Source organism: Pseudophryne corroboree, assembly GCF_028390025.1.
Source record: "Pseudophryne corroboree isolate aPseCor3 chromosome 3 unlocalized genomic scaffold, aPseCor3.hap2 SUPER_3_unloc_14, whole genome shotgun sequence".
Lineage (NCBI taxonomy): Eukaryota > Metazoa > Chordata > Amphibia > Anura > Myobatrachidae > Pseudophryne > Pseudophryne corroboree.
This window is the reverse complement of record NW_026967502.1, coordinates 299,058-313,790: the sequence shown is the minus strand read 5'-3', so window position 1 is coordinate 313,790 and position 14,733 is coordinate 299,058. Positions and strand designations below refer to the sequence as shown.

Sequence of the window (14,733 nt, the reverse complement as noted above, 5' to 3'; positions counted from 1 at the left end):
CCACTCACACTGAGAAATGTATAGATGTGCTCGTAAAGGTATCTTTCAGCGCAGTGATGTTAACAGTATCCAAGTGACTAAACATTAAGTGTAATGAATTAGTCATACATAGGCGTACCAAAGACTCACACAAGGGATGTTGAGTACATTCATCAAAAGGTATCTTTAAGCTTTCTATTTTTCAAAAAAGTGAGGCGTACCCCAACTCACACTGGAACTTGCGGTTCTGTTCCTATCAAGGTTTCTTTATCCTTGAGTAATGTTGTCAGCAAACTCCAATGTTCTTGTTTGGTGGCTCACAAGTATGCAGAGAGAGAAAATAATAGCAGACAGTGTGTAGTATTGTTTTAGAAAGCAATGTGCACAAATAATGAGGCACTTGTAATTGGTGGGAAACTAATAGTTATTACGTATCCCACTCACATCAAAACATAGATGGTGAGGTTCCCATATAGATACTATCCATATAGATATTACTCATATGGAGACTCTCCCAAACCATGGGTAATAAATTTAATCCAGAAGGGATTAGTGCACAGGCGTACCCGAACTCACACAAGATGTATGACAGACGTTCCTCTAACGGTATCTTTCACACTTTAGCACTCAAATATGGGCGTACCCAGACTCACGTAGAGGTGGCATGAAGGAATCCTATCAAGGTATCTTTGTGGACTCGAATGGTTTATTCTGTCTATTCTGTCCTTAAACGCTTCACCAATCAGTGTATGATGGCAGGAAGGATCTTATAAAGTCTATTAGTCACACTTGATGATGTGTGATAATCCCAAGAAAAATCCCAAATGCAAATGGTGCTTATAAAAAACAGATACTTCTTTAATCCAGTCCAACAGAACAAAAGTTTTACAAGTAGAGTTAAAAAATGACATACATAAAAAATGTGAAAAAGAAAAATTTCCTGTTTAAAAATTTTTTTTTGTTGGCCTATTAAAAATGAAAATAAAAGAATCGAAGAATAGGAATCTTGCTACTCACAGTCCAGATAATGTCGACGCGTTTCGGTCGTGTGACCTTTGTCAAGACATATCTTGACTGTGAGGAGACTAGGTATTTATGAGGCCACCAGCCTATCTGTGAGTAGCAGGAAGTGGAACAATTAATTAGTCCACTTCCTGTTCCTTAATGATCTCGATTACGATGATGTATCCAAAATCCAAAATAAGTACATGATGCACTATTGTACATGCAATATTGTCAACATAACATGTATAAAATCCACATATTTAATACAGAATGTCCGTTCTCGATCGATCGCGCTGAATGGCGCATAGCCTTATGGGAATCGTAGTTCTCTTATTCACATGAACAGTCCATATATGGTGTTTCCGCCGGAACCGGAAGCGGAAGTGACGTATCGGCCGCTCGGACCAGCGGAGATTCCCAATGCCTTCTGGGAGTTGTAGTTTCATACTCCGGACTCGGTCAAAGCTTAACAATAGACAAAATGAATTTTAGCAGAGAGGGCAGAGGTTATCAATTGTAATTCAGCACTTTGTATTTCTATACCATAGATAAATGCCCTGCAATAATACAGGAGTTTTTTTTGAATGAAGGTGACGTCAGTCAAAATATATAAAGCAATATAATAACGAAAACTGATTCCAATGGCTCGTAGAAGCCCCTCCTCTCTCTAGTCCTAACTGATCCCTTTAGTGGACATGAGATTTTACCTGCCATATGGGACTAGATAATAATATTATAAAAGTGGATACTAATATACCCAAATTCCTAATTGCTTGATGCAATACCAATAGGCTGTATAATCATGAGCCTAACCGTATGAATATATTGTTACAGTACAATATGTAATAATCTAAATAAAAAATGGTATATTGTTACAGAAAATCAAAGGAACCATTTTAGCTCGAAGTCACTGTTAAGCCCAGTTGGAATGAGGGTGTTATATGTGAAGATCGCCTTCATTTCAGCTTTTGCAAGTTGGGACATTGTGTCCCTGTACCGAATGTTATTTTTAATATGTTTGATTCCATAGAAATCTACAATGTTCGAAACTGCACAATTATGGACCTTTTTGAAATGTAGTGAAAGAGAATGGGTCTCCAAACCTTTTTTAATATTTCTTATATGCTCCCCCATTCTCACTTTTAAATCTCTTGTGGTCCTTCCAATATAGAAGAGGGAACAGGTACATTTGACAGCATAAATCACATTTTTAGTGTGACAAGTGATAAAGTCAACAATTTTGACTTCGGTGTCATTTATACAAATACTCTCAATCTTATTATGTCCCTCACTAGCGATATTTCTACAGCCCTGGCATCCCCCACATCTGAAAAAACCTTTAGAGGTAATTCTTGATATGGGCTGGGCAGAGGGGAGATTGCTGGAGACAAGTTTGGACCTTAAATTGGGTGCTCTACGGTATATGTGAATGGGCTTCTCAGGAACATATTTTTCATCTGGAAGGGTGGAATGGACTCTCTAACCGATTTTTGTTCCTTCCTTAATAACAATAATTTAAATATCAAACTTACATTTGAGAGTAGCAACATTAGTATCAACTTCTTGGACATAACAGTTTATATCCAAGATAGTAAAATCCATACCAAAACATACTCCAAACCTACGGATTCTGGCACTTTCATTGAGGCCACCAGCTGTCACCACAACAACTGGTTAAACTCTATTCCAACTGGGCAATTTAAACGCCTAAAACGCAATTGTTCGGACAAAGAAGTCTTTAAATCACAGGCACACATCATGACAGAAAAATTTGTGGCATGTGGTTACGACCGGAATATGATTGACACTGCCAAATCTAAGATTACAGACATCAATAGAGAGAGTCTCCTTGAGAAAAAAACTAGGAGTGAGACAGATCCAAAGAAGGATCCCAAATTTGACTGGGCCTTTATCACCGAGTTTACTTCCCAACATCGTATGATTGAAGGAATCTTTAAGAAACATTGGGAGCTCCTACGTAAAGACCCTATTATAGGTACTCTTGTTCCTGAGAAGCCCATTCACATATACCGTAGAGCAAACTTTTGTTCTGTTGGACTGGATTAAAGAAGTATCTGTTTTTTATAAGCACCATTTGCATTTGGGATTTTTCTTGGGATTATCACACATCATCAAGTGTGACTAATAGACTTTATAAGATCCTTCCTGCCATCATACACTGATTGGTGAAGCGTTTAAGGACAGAATAGACAGAATAAACCATTCGAGTCCACAAAGATACCTTGATAGGATTCCTTCATGCCACCTCTACGTGAGTCTGGGTACGCCCATATTTGAGTGCTAAAGTGTGAAAGATACCGTTAGAGGAACGTCTGTCATACATCTTGTGTGAGTTCGGGTACGCCTGTGCACTAATCCCTTCTGGATTAAATTTATTACCCATGGTTTGGGAGAGTCTCCATATGAGTAATATCTATATGGATAGTTTCTATATGGGAACCTCACCATCTATGTTTTGATGTGAGTGGGATACGTAATAACTATTAGTTTCCCACCAATTACAAGTGCCTCATTATTTGTGCACATTGCTTTCTAAAACAATACTACACACTGTCTGCTATTATTTTCTCTCTCTGCATACTTGTGAGCCACCAAACAAGAACATTGGAGTTTGCTGACAACATTACTCAAGGATAAAGAAACCTTGATAGGAACAGAACCGCAAGTTCCAGTGTGAGTTGGGGTACGCCTCACTTTTTTGAAAAATAGAAAGCTTAAAGATACCTTTTGATGAATGTACTCAACATCCCTTGTGTGAGTCTTTGGTACGCCTATGTATGACTAATTCATTACACTTAATGTTTAGTCACTTGGATACTGTTAACATCACTGCGCTGAAAGATACCTTTACGAGCACATCTATACATTTCTCAGTGTGAGTGGGGTACGCGAGACAACTGTGGATCACCATTCATTCCACCTGTTTTATTATTGTTTCATTATTGGACTATTAGCAATATTACACATTGCATGTTATTTCTTTGTTTCACATGTACGGATAACCTCGACTCAATTTTATTGGACGAGATCACAATACTTCCATAAGGAGTGAATTAATTCTGAGGTCATCCATCTTTAAGAGGAACGTATTGTATATATCATTTTTCTTATACCAGTTATTTTGTAAGCGCCCAGGACACAGTCTGGTGTCTATTTAGTGTTGTATATCTGTGTTCTATAAATGTGGTGACATTTATTTTGACACCAGAAGTGTACAGGCAGCTTTGCGCCCAGGAAACTTGTTTCACTGTCTTCATATTTTGATAAGATTTCCTAGCTAGGGCTGCTGCGGAGGGAAGAAATGTCGACTTACCCGCAGTCGCAGTGGAAATCCATGCATCCAATGCGTCCCCAAATAGTGCCTGACCTGTGAATGGCAGGTTCTCTACACTTTTCTTGGATTTGCATCTGCAGTCCATTGGCGTAGCCAGAGTCCTCTGCATGCCGAGATAGCCATGGAAGTAGCAGGCCAATGTCCTTCATGGCCTCCACCATGAAACCTGCTGAATCATGTATGTGGCGTAAAAACAAGTCAATGTCACTCCTATCCATAGTATCTAAGTCCTCTAGTAAGCTGCCTGACCACTTTACTATGGCTTTAGAAATCCATGCACAAGCAATAGTGGGCCTTAAAGCCACGCCTGTAGCTGTGTATAGTGATTTGAGCGTGGTCTCAATCTTGCGATCAGCCGGCTCCTTTAAGGCGGTTGAACCAGGGACAGGTAAAACCACCTTTTTAGACAGCCTAGATACAGAAGCATCTACTATAGGTGGATTTTCCCACTTCTTCCTATTCTCTTCAGGGAAAGGGAAAGCAATGAGAATTCTTTTAGGGATCTGGAATTTTTTTCTCTGGGTTTTCCCAGGATTTTTCAAACAAGGAGTTTAACTCCTTTAGAAGCAGGGAAGGTAAGCGAGGACTTCTTATTTACTGTAAAATAAGATTCCTCTACTTGTTCCGGAACCTCCTCAGAAATATGCAAAACATCCTTAATGGCTTCAATCATTAGCTGCACCCCTTTAGCAATGGATGCATCCCCCCCTGCATATCCCCATCACCGTCCCCTGTATCAGAGTCGGTATCAGTGTCAGCTTGCATTATCTGGGCAAGTGTACATTTTTGGGGTATGTAGGTGGGGTGTTAGATGAAGTAGTGGGAGCTGAATACTTCAAACCCACTACAGATTGTCTCAAAACCTGCGTCTCTTTCTCAGTATGTGACATCCTTGTTGAAATCTGGGATATCATTCCCCTTAAAGTATTCACCCATGGTGGTTTGGATTCAGAAGGCTGAGACAGCACATTGCAGTCCTGAGTACATGGAATAGACTCCTCAGGAGAAGATACACACTCTGCAGCACAGGACACAGAGTCCTTAGACATGGTAATGTGGATATACACACACACACATACACAGGAAAATGTCAGACACAGTTTCCCCCAGAGTACCTTCAGAGAGTCACAGAGTATAAGGAGCCAGCCACACAGCGCCCCTGTAGGCAGTTATTGTGATTAAAAGCCCGGCGCCTACTGACCTTAATAGGGTAATCAGTACTACAATCACATCCCCCCCCCGGTACCGCAGAGGTATGCTGCAGTTATGTGGAGGGCAGCGCTCCCTGTCAGCGTCTCTTCCTATGATCTGCAGGGAGAAAATGGCGCTGGTGAGTGCTCTGAAAAGCCCCGCCCCCTGTAATGGCGCCCGGCTTCCCGCACTGATTGTTTATACTGGCCTGAGGATTTTAGTGCTAACAGCGGGATTAGCCTCTGTTAGCTGTGTGACTAGTGTAGGGTTTATCAGCGCTGGCTCAGGACGCCCCTCAAAGCGCCTACACTGTGTGTTGCTGAGCCTTCCTGGAGCGCAGTCTGTTAAAGCTGTGCTTCCACCCTTGTGCCACCATACCCGCTGGTTACCCGCTAACTGGGACACGGGCGCTATACTCACCACTCTTCTTTCTTCTGGCTCTGTTAGGGGGTGGCGGCCGTGCTTCGGGAGACAGCTGTCGCCTTGTGGGCTTGTGATCAGCACCCTCAGGAGCTCAGTGTCATGTCAGCGGAGTAGAGAGCCATTAACTCTTCAGGAAGTTGGTTCCTACTTCCCCTACTAAGTCCCACGAGCAGCGAGGCTGTTGCCAGCAGCCTCCCTGTACCTAACTAACAATAGAAAATAAAATACTAAGAAAACTCCTAGGACCTCCCCTAGCTGTGACCGGCTCCTCCGGGCACATTTTCTAAACTGAGTCTGGTAGGAGGGACATAGAGGGAGGGGCCAGCCCACACTATTAAACTCTTAAAGTGCAGTGGCTCCCAAAGGACCCATCTATACCCCATGGTACTAAATAGACCCCAGCATTCTCTAGGACGTAAGAGAAAGTAGATTATAAACTAGCAGATGATGATTACAGGGTATCATATGGTGTATTGCATGTAAAGTACCTTGTTCCACACCTACTCTGCTGTAGCAATATACCTTATATAAGGGTGAGTAACACATGTACAGGCTTACCAGCGTATGAGCACACACATAAAGGAATGCTACCTTACCAATGCTTCCAGGAGTAACTTTAGGAGACATTTCTCTGATCCATCAGCTCATATGACTGATGTTATTGTTCATCTAAAATCTCCAATTCATACGATATGTTCCCCCATCCATTGTTTCTCTAACGTCCTAGTGGATGCTGGGAACTCCGTCAGGACCATGGGGATTAGCGGCTCCGCAGGAGATTGGGCACAACTAAAGAAAGCTTTAGGTCACCTGGTGTGCACTGGCTCCTCCCACTATGACCCTCCTCCAAGCCTCAGTTAGGTTTTTGTGCCCGTCCGAGCAGGGTGCAATCTAGGTGGCTCTCCTAAAGAGCTGCTTAGAAAAAGTTTTTTAGGTTCTATTCTCAGTGAGTCCTGCTGGCAACAGGCTCACTGCATCGAGGGACTTAGGGGAGAGAAGTTCAACTCACCTGCGTGCAGGATGGATTGGCTTCTTAGGCTACTGGACACCATTAGCTCCAGAGGGATCGAACACAGGCCCAGCCATGGAGTCCGGTCCCGGAGCCGCGCCGCCGACCCCCCTTGCAGATGCTGAAGATGAAGAGGTCCAGAGACAGGCGGCAGAAGACGTTTCAGTCTTCCTGAGGTAGCGCACAGCACTGCAGCTGTGCGCCATTGTTGTCAGCACACTTCACACAGTGTGTCACTGAGGGTGCAGGGCGCTGGGGGGGGGCGCCCTGGGCAGCAATGTATAATACCTTTTTATGGCTAAAAATACATCACATATAGCCCTTGAGGCTATATGGATGTATTTAACCCCTGCCAAGATTTCACAAACTCCAGAGAAGTTTTTCGGCGGGGCTTATTCTCCTCAGCACACAGCGCCATTTTCCTGCTCAGCTCCGCTGTGAGGAAGGCTCCCAGGACTCTCCCCTGCACTGCACTACAGAAACAGGGTAAAACAGAGAGGGGGGGCACTTTTTTTGGCGATATTATTATATTTAAGTGGCTATAAGGATACAACACTTATATAGCGTTGTTCCCATATATATTATAGCGCTTGGGTGTGTGCTGGCAAACTTCCCCTCTGTCTCCCCAAAGGGCTAGTGGGGTCCTGTCTTCAATAGAGCATTCCCTGTGTGTCGGTACGTGTGTGTCGACATTTATGAGGACGATGTTGGTGTGGAGGCAGAGCAATTGCCGGTAATGGTGATGTCACCCCCCAGGGAGTCGACACCGGAATGGATGGCTTTGTTTATGGAATTACGTGATAATGTCAGCACTTTACAGAAATCAGTGGACGACATGAGACGGCCGGCAAACCAGTTAGTACCTGCGCAGGCGTCTCAGACACCGTCAGGGGCTGTAAAACGCCCTTTACCTCAGTCGGTCGACACAGACCCAGACACGGACACTGAATCTAGTGTCGACGGTGAAGAAACAAACGTATTTTCCAGTAGGGCCACACGTTATATGATCACGGCAATGAAGGAGGCTTTGCATCTCTCTGATACTACAAGTACCACAAAGAGGGGTATTATGTGGGGGGGTGAAAAAACTACCTGTAGTTTTTCCTGAATCAGAGGAATTGAATGATGTATGTGATGAAGCGTGGGTTAACCCAGATAGAAAAGTGCTAATTTCAAAAAAGTTATTGGCATTATACCCTTTCCCGCCAGAGGTTAGGGGGCGCTGGGAAACACCCCCTAGGGTGGATAAGGCGCTCACACGCTTATCAAAACAAGTGGCGTTACCGTCTCCTGATACGGCCGCCCTCAAGGATCCAGCTGATAGGAGGCTGGAAACTACCCTAAAAAGTATATACACACATACTGGTGTTATACTGCGACCAGCCATCGCCTCAGCCTGGATGTGCAGTGCTGGGGTGGTCTGGTCGGATTCCCTGACTGAAAAAATATTGATACCCTGGATAGGGACAGTATTTTATTGACTTTAGAGCAATTAAAGGATGCTTTTCTTTATATGCGAGATGCTCAGAGGGATATTTGCACTCTGCATCGAGAGTAAGTGCGATGTCCATATCTGCCAGAAGAAGTTTATGGACGCGACAGTGGTCAGGTGATGCGGATTCCAAACGGCATATGGAAGTATTGCCGTATAAAGGGGAGGAATTGTTTGGCGTCGGTCTATCGGATCTGGTGGCCACGGCAACACCGTCTTTTCAGCCGCAGTCCTTTCGGTCCTATAAGAACAAGCGGGCAAAAGGACAGTCATATCTTCCCCGAGGCAGAGGAAAGGGTAAAAGAGGGCAGCAAGCAGCTCCTTCCCAGGAACAGAAGCCCTCCCCGGGTTCTGCAAAGCCCTCAGCATGACGCTGGGGCTTTACAAGCGGACTCAGGAGCGGTGGGGGGTCGACTCAAGAATTTCAGCGCGCAGTGGGCTTGCTCACAGGTGGACCCCTGGATCCTGCAGGTAGTATCTCAGGGTTACAGGTTGGAATTCGAGAAGTCTCCCCCTCGCCGGTTCCTAAAGTCTGCTTTGCCAACGTCTCCCTCAGACAGGGCGACGGTATTGGAAGCCATTCACAAGCTGTTTTCTCAGCAGGTGATAGTCAAAGTACCCCTCCTACAACAGGGAAAGGGGTATTACTCCACGCTGTTTGTGGTACCGAAGCCGGACGGCTCGGTAAGACCTATTCTAAATCTGAAATCTTTGAACCTGTACATACAAAAATTCAAGTTCAAGATGGAATCACTCAGAGCAGTGATAGCGAATCTGGAAGAAGGGGACTTTATGGTGTCCCTGGACATAAAGGATGCTTACCTGCATGTCCCAATTTGCCCTTCACATCAAGGGTACCTCAGGTTCGTGGTGCAAAACTGTCATTATCAGTTTCAGACGCTGCCGTTTGGATTGTCCACGGCACCTCGGGTCTTTACCAAGGTAATGGCCGAAATGATGATTCTTCTGCGAAGAAGAGGCGTATTAATTATCCCTTACTTGGACGATCTCCTGATAAGGGCAAGGTCCAGAGAACAGCTGGAGGACGGAGTAGCACTAACCCAAGTAGTGTTGCAACAACACGGGTGGATTCTGAATTTTCCAAAATCTCAGTTGACCCCGACAACACGTCTGCTGTTCCTGGGAATGATTCTGGACACGGTTCAGAAAAAGGTGTTTATTCCGGAGGAGAAAGCCAAGGAGTTATCCGAACTTGTCAGGAACCTCCTAAAACCAGGAAAAGTGTCTGTGCATCAATGCACAAGAGTCCTGGGAAAGATGGTGGCTTCTTACGAAGCAATTCCATTCGGCAGATTCCACGCACGAACTTTTCAGTGGGATCTGCTGGACAAATGGTCCGGATCGCATCTGCAGATGCATCAGCGGATAACCTTATCGCCACAGACAAGGGTGTCTCTTCTGTGGTGGTTGCAGAGTGCTCATCTGTTAGAGGGCCGCAGATTCGGCATACAGGACTGGGTCCTGGTGACCCCGGATGCCAGTCTGAGAGGCTGGGGAGCGGTCACACAGGGAAGAAACTTCCAGGGAGTATGGTCAAGCCTGGAGATGTCTCTTCACATAAATATACTGGAGCTAAGAGCGATTTACAATGCTCTAAGCCTGGCAAAACCCCTGCTTCAGGGTCAGCCGGTGTTGATCCAGTCGGACAACATCACGGCAGTCGCCCACGTATACAGACAGGGCGGCACAAGAAGCAGGAGAGCAATGGCAGAAGCTGCAAGGATTCTTCGCTGGGCGGAAGATCATGTGATAGCACTGTCAGCAGTGTTCATTCCGGGAGTAGACAACTGGGAAGCAGACTTCCTCAGCAGACACGATCTACACCCGGGAGAGTGGGGACTTCACCCAGAAGTCTTCCACATGATTGTGAACCGTTGGGAAAAACCAAAGGTGGATATGATGGCGTCACGCCTCAACAAAAAACTGGACAGGTATTGCGCCAGGTCAAGAGACCCTCAGGCAATAGCTGTGGACGCTCTGGTAACACCGTGGGTGTACCAGTCAGTGTATGTGTTTCCTCCTCTGCCTCTCATACCCAAAGTACTGAGAATTATACGGCAAAGGGGAGTAAGAACGATACTCGTGGCTCCGGATTGGCCAAGAAGAACTTGGTACCCGGAACTTCAGCAGATGCTCACGGAAGATCCGTGGCCTCTACCTCTAAGACGGGACCTGCTTCAGCAGGGACCGTGTCTATTCCAAGACTTACCGCAGCTGCGTTTGACGGCATGGCGGTTGAACGCCGAATTCTAAAGGAAAAAGGCATTCCAGAAGAGGTCATTCCTACACTGGTTAAAGCCAGGAAGGAGGTGACTGCACAACATTATCACCGCATTTGGAGAAAATATGTTGCGTGGTGTGAGGCCAGGAAGGCCCCCACGGAGGAATTTCAACTGGGTCGATTCCTACATTTCCTGCAAACAGGATTGTCTATGGGCCTCAAATTGGGGTCCATTAAGGTTCAAATTTCGGCCCTGTCGATTTTCTTCCAGAAAGAATTGGCTTCAGTTCCTGAAGTCCAGACTTTTGTAAAGGAGTACTACATATACAGCCCCCGGTTGTGCCCCCAGTGGCTCCGTGGGACCTTAATGTAGTTTTGGATTTTCTCAAATCCCATTGGTTTGAGCCACTCAAATCGGTGGATTTGAAATATCTTACATGGAAAGTAACCATGCTACTGGCCCTGGCTTCAGCCAGGAGAGTATCAGAATTGGCGGCTTTATCGTATAAAAGCCCATATCTGATTTTCCATTCGGACAGAGCAGAACTGCGGACGCGTCCTCAGTTTCTGCCTAAGGTGGTGTCAGCGTTTCACCTGAACCAGCCTATTGTGGTGCCTGCGGCTACTAGTGATTTGGAAGATTCCAAGTTGCTGGACGTTGTCAGGGCATTGAAAATATATATTTCAAGGACGGCTGGAGTCAGAAAATCTGACTCGCTGTTTATACTGTATGCACCCAACAAGCTGGGTGCTCCTGCTTCTAAGCAGACGATTGCTCGTTGGATTTGTAGCACAATTCAACTTGCACATTCTGTGGCAGGCCTGCCACAGCCTAAATCTGTCAAGGCCCATTCCACAAGGAAGGTGGGCTCATCCTGGGCGGCTGCCCAAGGGGTCTCGGCATTACAACTCTGCCGAGCAGCTACGTGGTCGGGGGAGAACACGTTTGTAAAATTCTACAAATTTGATACCCTGGCTAAAGAGGACCTGGAGTTCTCTCATTTGGGGCTGCAGAGTCATCCGCACTCTCCCGCCCGTTTGGGAGCTTTGGTATAATCCCCATGGTCCTGACGGAGTCCCCAGCATCCACTAGGACGTCAGAGAAAATAAGATTTTACTTACCGATAAATCCATTTCTCGTAGTCCGTAGTGGATGCTGGGCGCCCATCCCAAGTGCGGATTGTCTGCAATACTTGTACATAGTTATTGTTACAAAAAAAATCGGGTTGTTATTTGTTGTGAGCCGTCTGTTCAGAGGCTCCTACGTTTATCATACTGTTAACTGGGTTCAGATCACAAGTTGTACGATGTGATTGGTGTGGCTGGTATGAGTCTTACCCGGGATTCAAAATCCTTCCTTATTGTGTATGCTCGTCCGGGCACAGTATCCTAACTGAGGCTTGGAGGAGGGTCATAGGGGGAGGAGCCAGTGCACACCACCTGATCCTAAAAGCTTTATTTTTGTGCCCTGTATCCTGCGGAGCCGCTAATCCCCATGGTCCTGACGGAGTCCCCAGCATCCACTACGGACTACGAGAAATAGATTTATCGGTAAGTAAAATCTTATTTTTACATTGGTGCTGACATAGGACTTGGCGAGTGACTACATCTCCATTTATACTTCATGGTTAGTTACCAGTACAAGAGAGAGAGATATCTAAGTCTTATTATAATATTACATTTGTTATTGTGAGTGTTCTCAGGAGGGTGGACACAATGATAGTCTGAGACACAATATTATAAAGCCTTCATTAAAAGTTATGTTTTATTATACACACACATTTACAATTAAGTGTCCCAGAGAGTCGTCTTCTCCTATTGTTTACAAGATTAATATTGTTACAGAAAATGTCACATTTCCATAATGTATATTATTTCCAGCAGATGGACACACAAGCAGGAATATCTCAGAAGGACATCTAATGTTATCCCCGGATTGTGACATAAAAGATAATGACAGTAGACCGGATTCTCCAGGAGATAACCCCATTACCCCAATTATACATCCAGCTCTATCAGCTGATCCCCCTGATCCTGGGAAATGTCCTCCTGATCACTCTGATATTGGTGCATCTGTTACAGCTCTGACAGTAGATACAGTGTTTCCCTGTTCTATAGATGCCAAATGTTTTACAAAGAACACAAAGCTTATTACCCATCAGCCAGCTAAGGCAGGTGAGAGGCCATTTCTATGTTCTGAGTGTGGGAAATGTATAAGTAAATCACATCTTGTTCTACATCAAACAAGTCACACAGGTGAGAAGCCATTTCCATGTTCTGAGTGTGGGAAATGTTGTGTAAGTAAATCACAACTTGTTACACATCTGCGCAGTCACACAGGTGAGAAGCCTTTTCCATGTTCTGAGTGTGGGAAATGTTTTACACAGAAATCAGCTCTTGTTAGACATAACAGAAGTCACACAGGTGAGAAGCAATTTCCATGTTCTGAGTGTGGGAAATGTTGTGTAAGTAAATCACATCTTGTTATACATCACAGAAGTCACACAGGTGAGAAGCCATTTCCATGTTCTGAGTGTGGGAAATGTTGTGTAAGTAAATCACAACTTGTTACACATCTGCGCAGTCACACAGGTGAGAAGCCTTTTCCATGTTCTCAGTGTGGGAAATGTTTTGCACAGAAATCAGATCTTGTTAAACATCAGAGAAGTCACACAGGTGAGAAGCCATTTTCTTGCTCTGAGTGTGGGAAATGTTTTACACAAAAATCACAACTTATTACCCATCAGCAAAGTCACACAGGTGAGAAGGCATTTCCATGTTCTGAGTGTGGGAAATGTTTTACACAGAAATCAGCTCTTGTTAGACATAACAGAAGTCACACAGGTGAGAAGCCATTTCCATGTTCTGAGTGTGGGAAATGTTGTGTAAGTAAATCACATCTTGTTATACATCACAGAAGTCATACAGGTGAGAAGCCATTTCCATGTTCTGAGTGTGGGAAATGTTGTGTAAGTAAATCACAACTTGTTACACATCTGCGCAGTCACACAGGTGAGAAGCCTTTTCCATGTTCTGAGTGTGGGAAATGTTTTGCACAGAAATCAGATCTCGTTATACATCACAGAAGTCACACAGGTGAGAAGCCATTTTCTTGCTCTGAGTGCGGGAAATGTTTTACACAAAAATCACAACTTGTTACCCATCAGCAAAGTCACACAGGTGAGAAGGCATTCCCATGTTCTGAGTGTGGGAAATGTTTTACACAAAAATCACAACTTGTTACCCATCAGCAAAGTCACACAGGTGAGAAGGCATTCCCATGTTCTGAGTGTGGGAAATGTTTTACACAAAAATCACAACTTGTTACCCATCAGCAAAGTCACACAGGTGAGAAGGCATTCCCATGTTCTGAGTGTGGGAAATGTTTTGCGCACAAATCAGTTCTTGTTAGACATCAGCAAAGTCACACAGAAGCCATTTCTATACTCTGAGAAATAAATCTGCTCTTGTTGCACACAATAGACATCACTCAGGTGAGGAACTATTTTATTTTGGAGTATACTCATCATTGCCATGCGTTGTTCTTTAAGGTTCTTATCCTATCTCCTATGCTTTTTGCAATAAGGTGGTAACAGCCTTATTGGGGAGACAGGGTGGGTGGCAGTAGTGGGTGTGACCGGTTGTGGCAGTAGTGGGTGTGACCGGTTGTGGCAGTAGTGGGTGTGACCGGTTGTGGCAGTAGTGGGAGGAGATGGGACAGGTGGCAGTAGTGAGGAGACAGGGCGGGTGACAGTAGTGGCGGGAGACGGGGTGGGTGCAGTAGTGGGGGGAGATGGGGCGGGTGGCAGTAGTGGGGGGAGACAGGACGAGTGGGAGGAGACAGGGCAGGTGACAGCAGTGGGGGGAGACAGGGTGGGTGGCAGTAGTGGAAGGAGACGGCGGGTGGCAGTAGTGAAAGGAGACTGGGTGGCAGTAGGGGGGGAAGACAGGGCGGGTGGCAGTGGTGGGGGGAGACAGGACGGATGGTCACAGTACAGTACCAGGGGCTGCTGGAGGCAGTAAAGAGGTGTATGTGT

The 14,733-nt window shown here is 45.2% G+C and overlaps 1 protein-coding gene across 1 annotated transcript in view; it reads left to right on the top strand.

Moving 5' to 3' along the window:
• LOC134983405 (oocyte zinc finger protein XlCOF6-like) overlaps window positions 1–14,452 on the top strand; it is a 53,425-nt gene extending 38,973 nt beyond the window's left edge. Inside the window, exon 6 of the mRNA XM_063949096.1 lies at window positions 12,581–14,452. Within this exon, the coding sequence (XP_063805166.1) occupies window positions 12,581–14,148 (1,568 nt within the window). The 3' untranslated portion in view covers window positions 14,149–14,452. The remainder of the gene's footprint in view (window positions 1–12,580) is intronic.
• The last annotated feature ends 281 nt before the right edge of the window (window positions 14,453–14,733 follow it).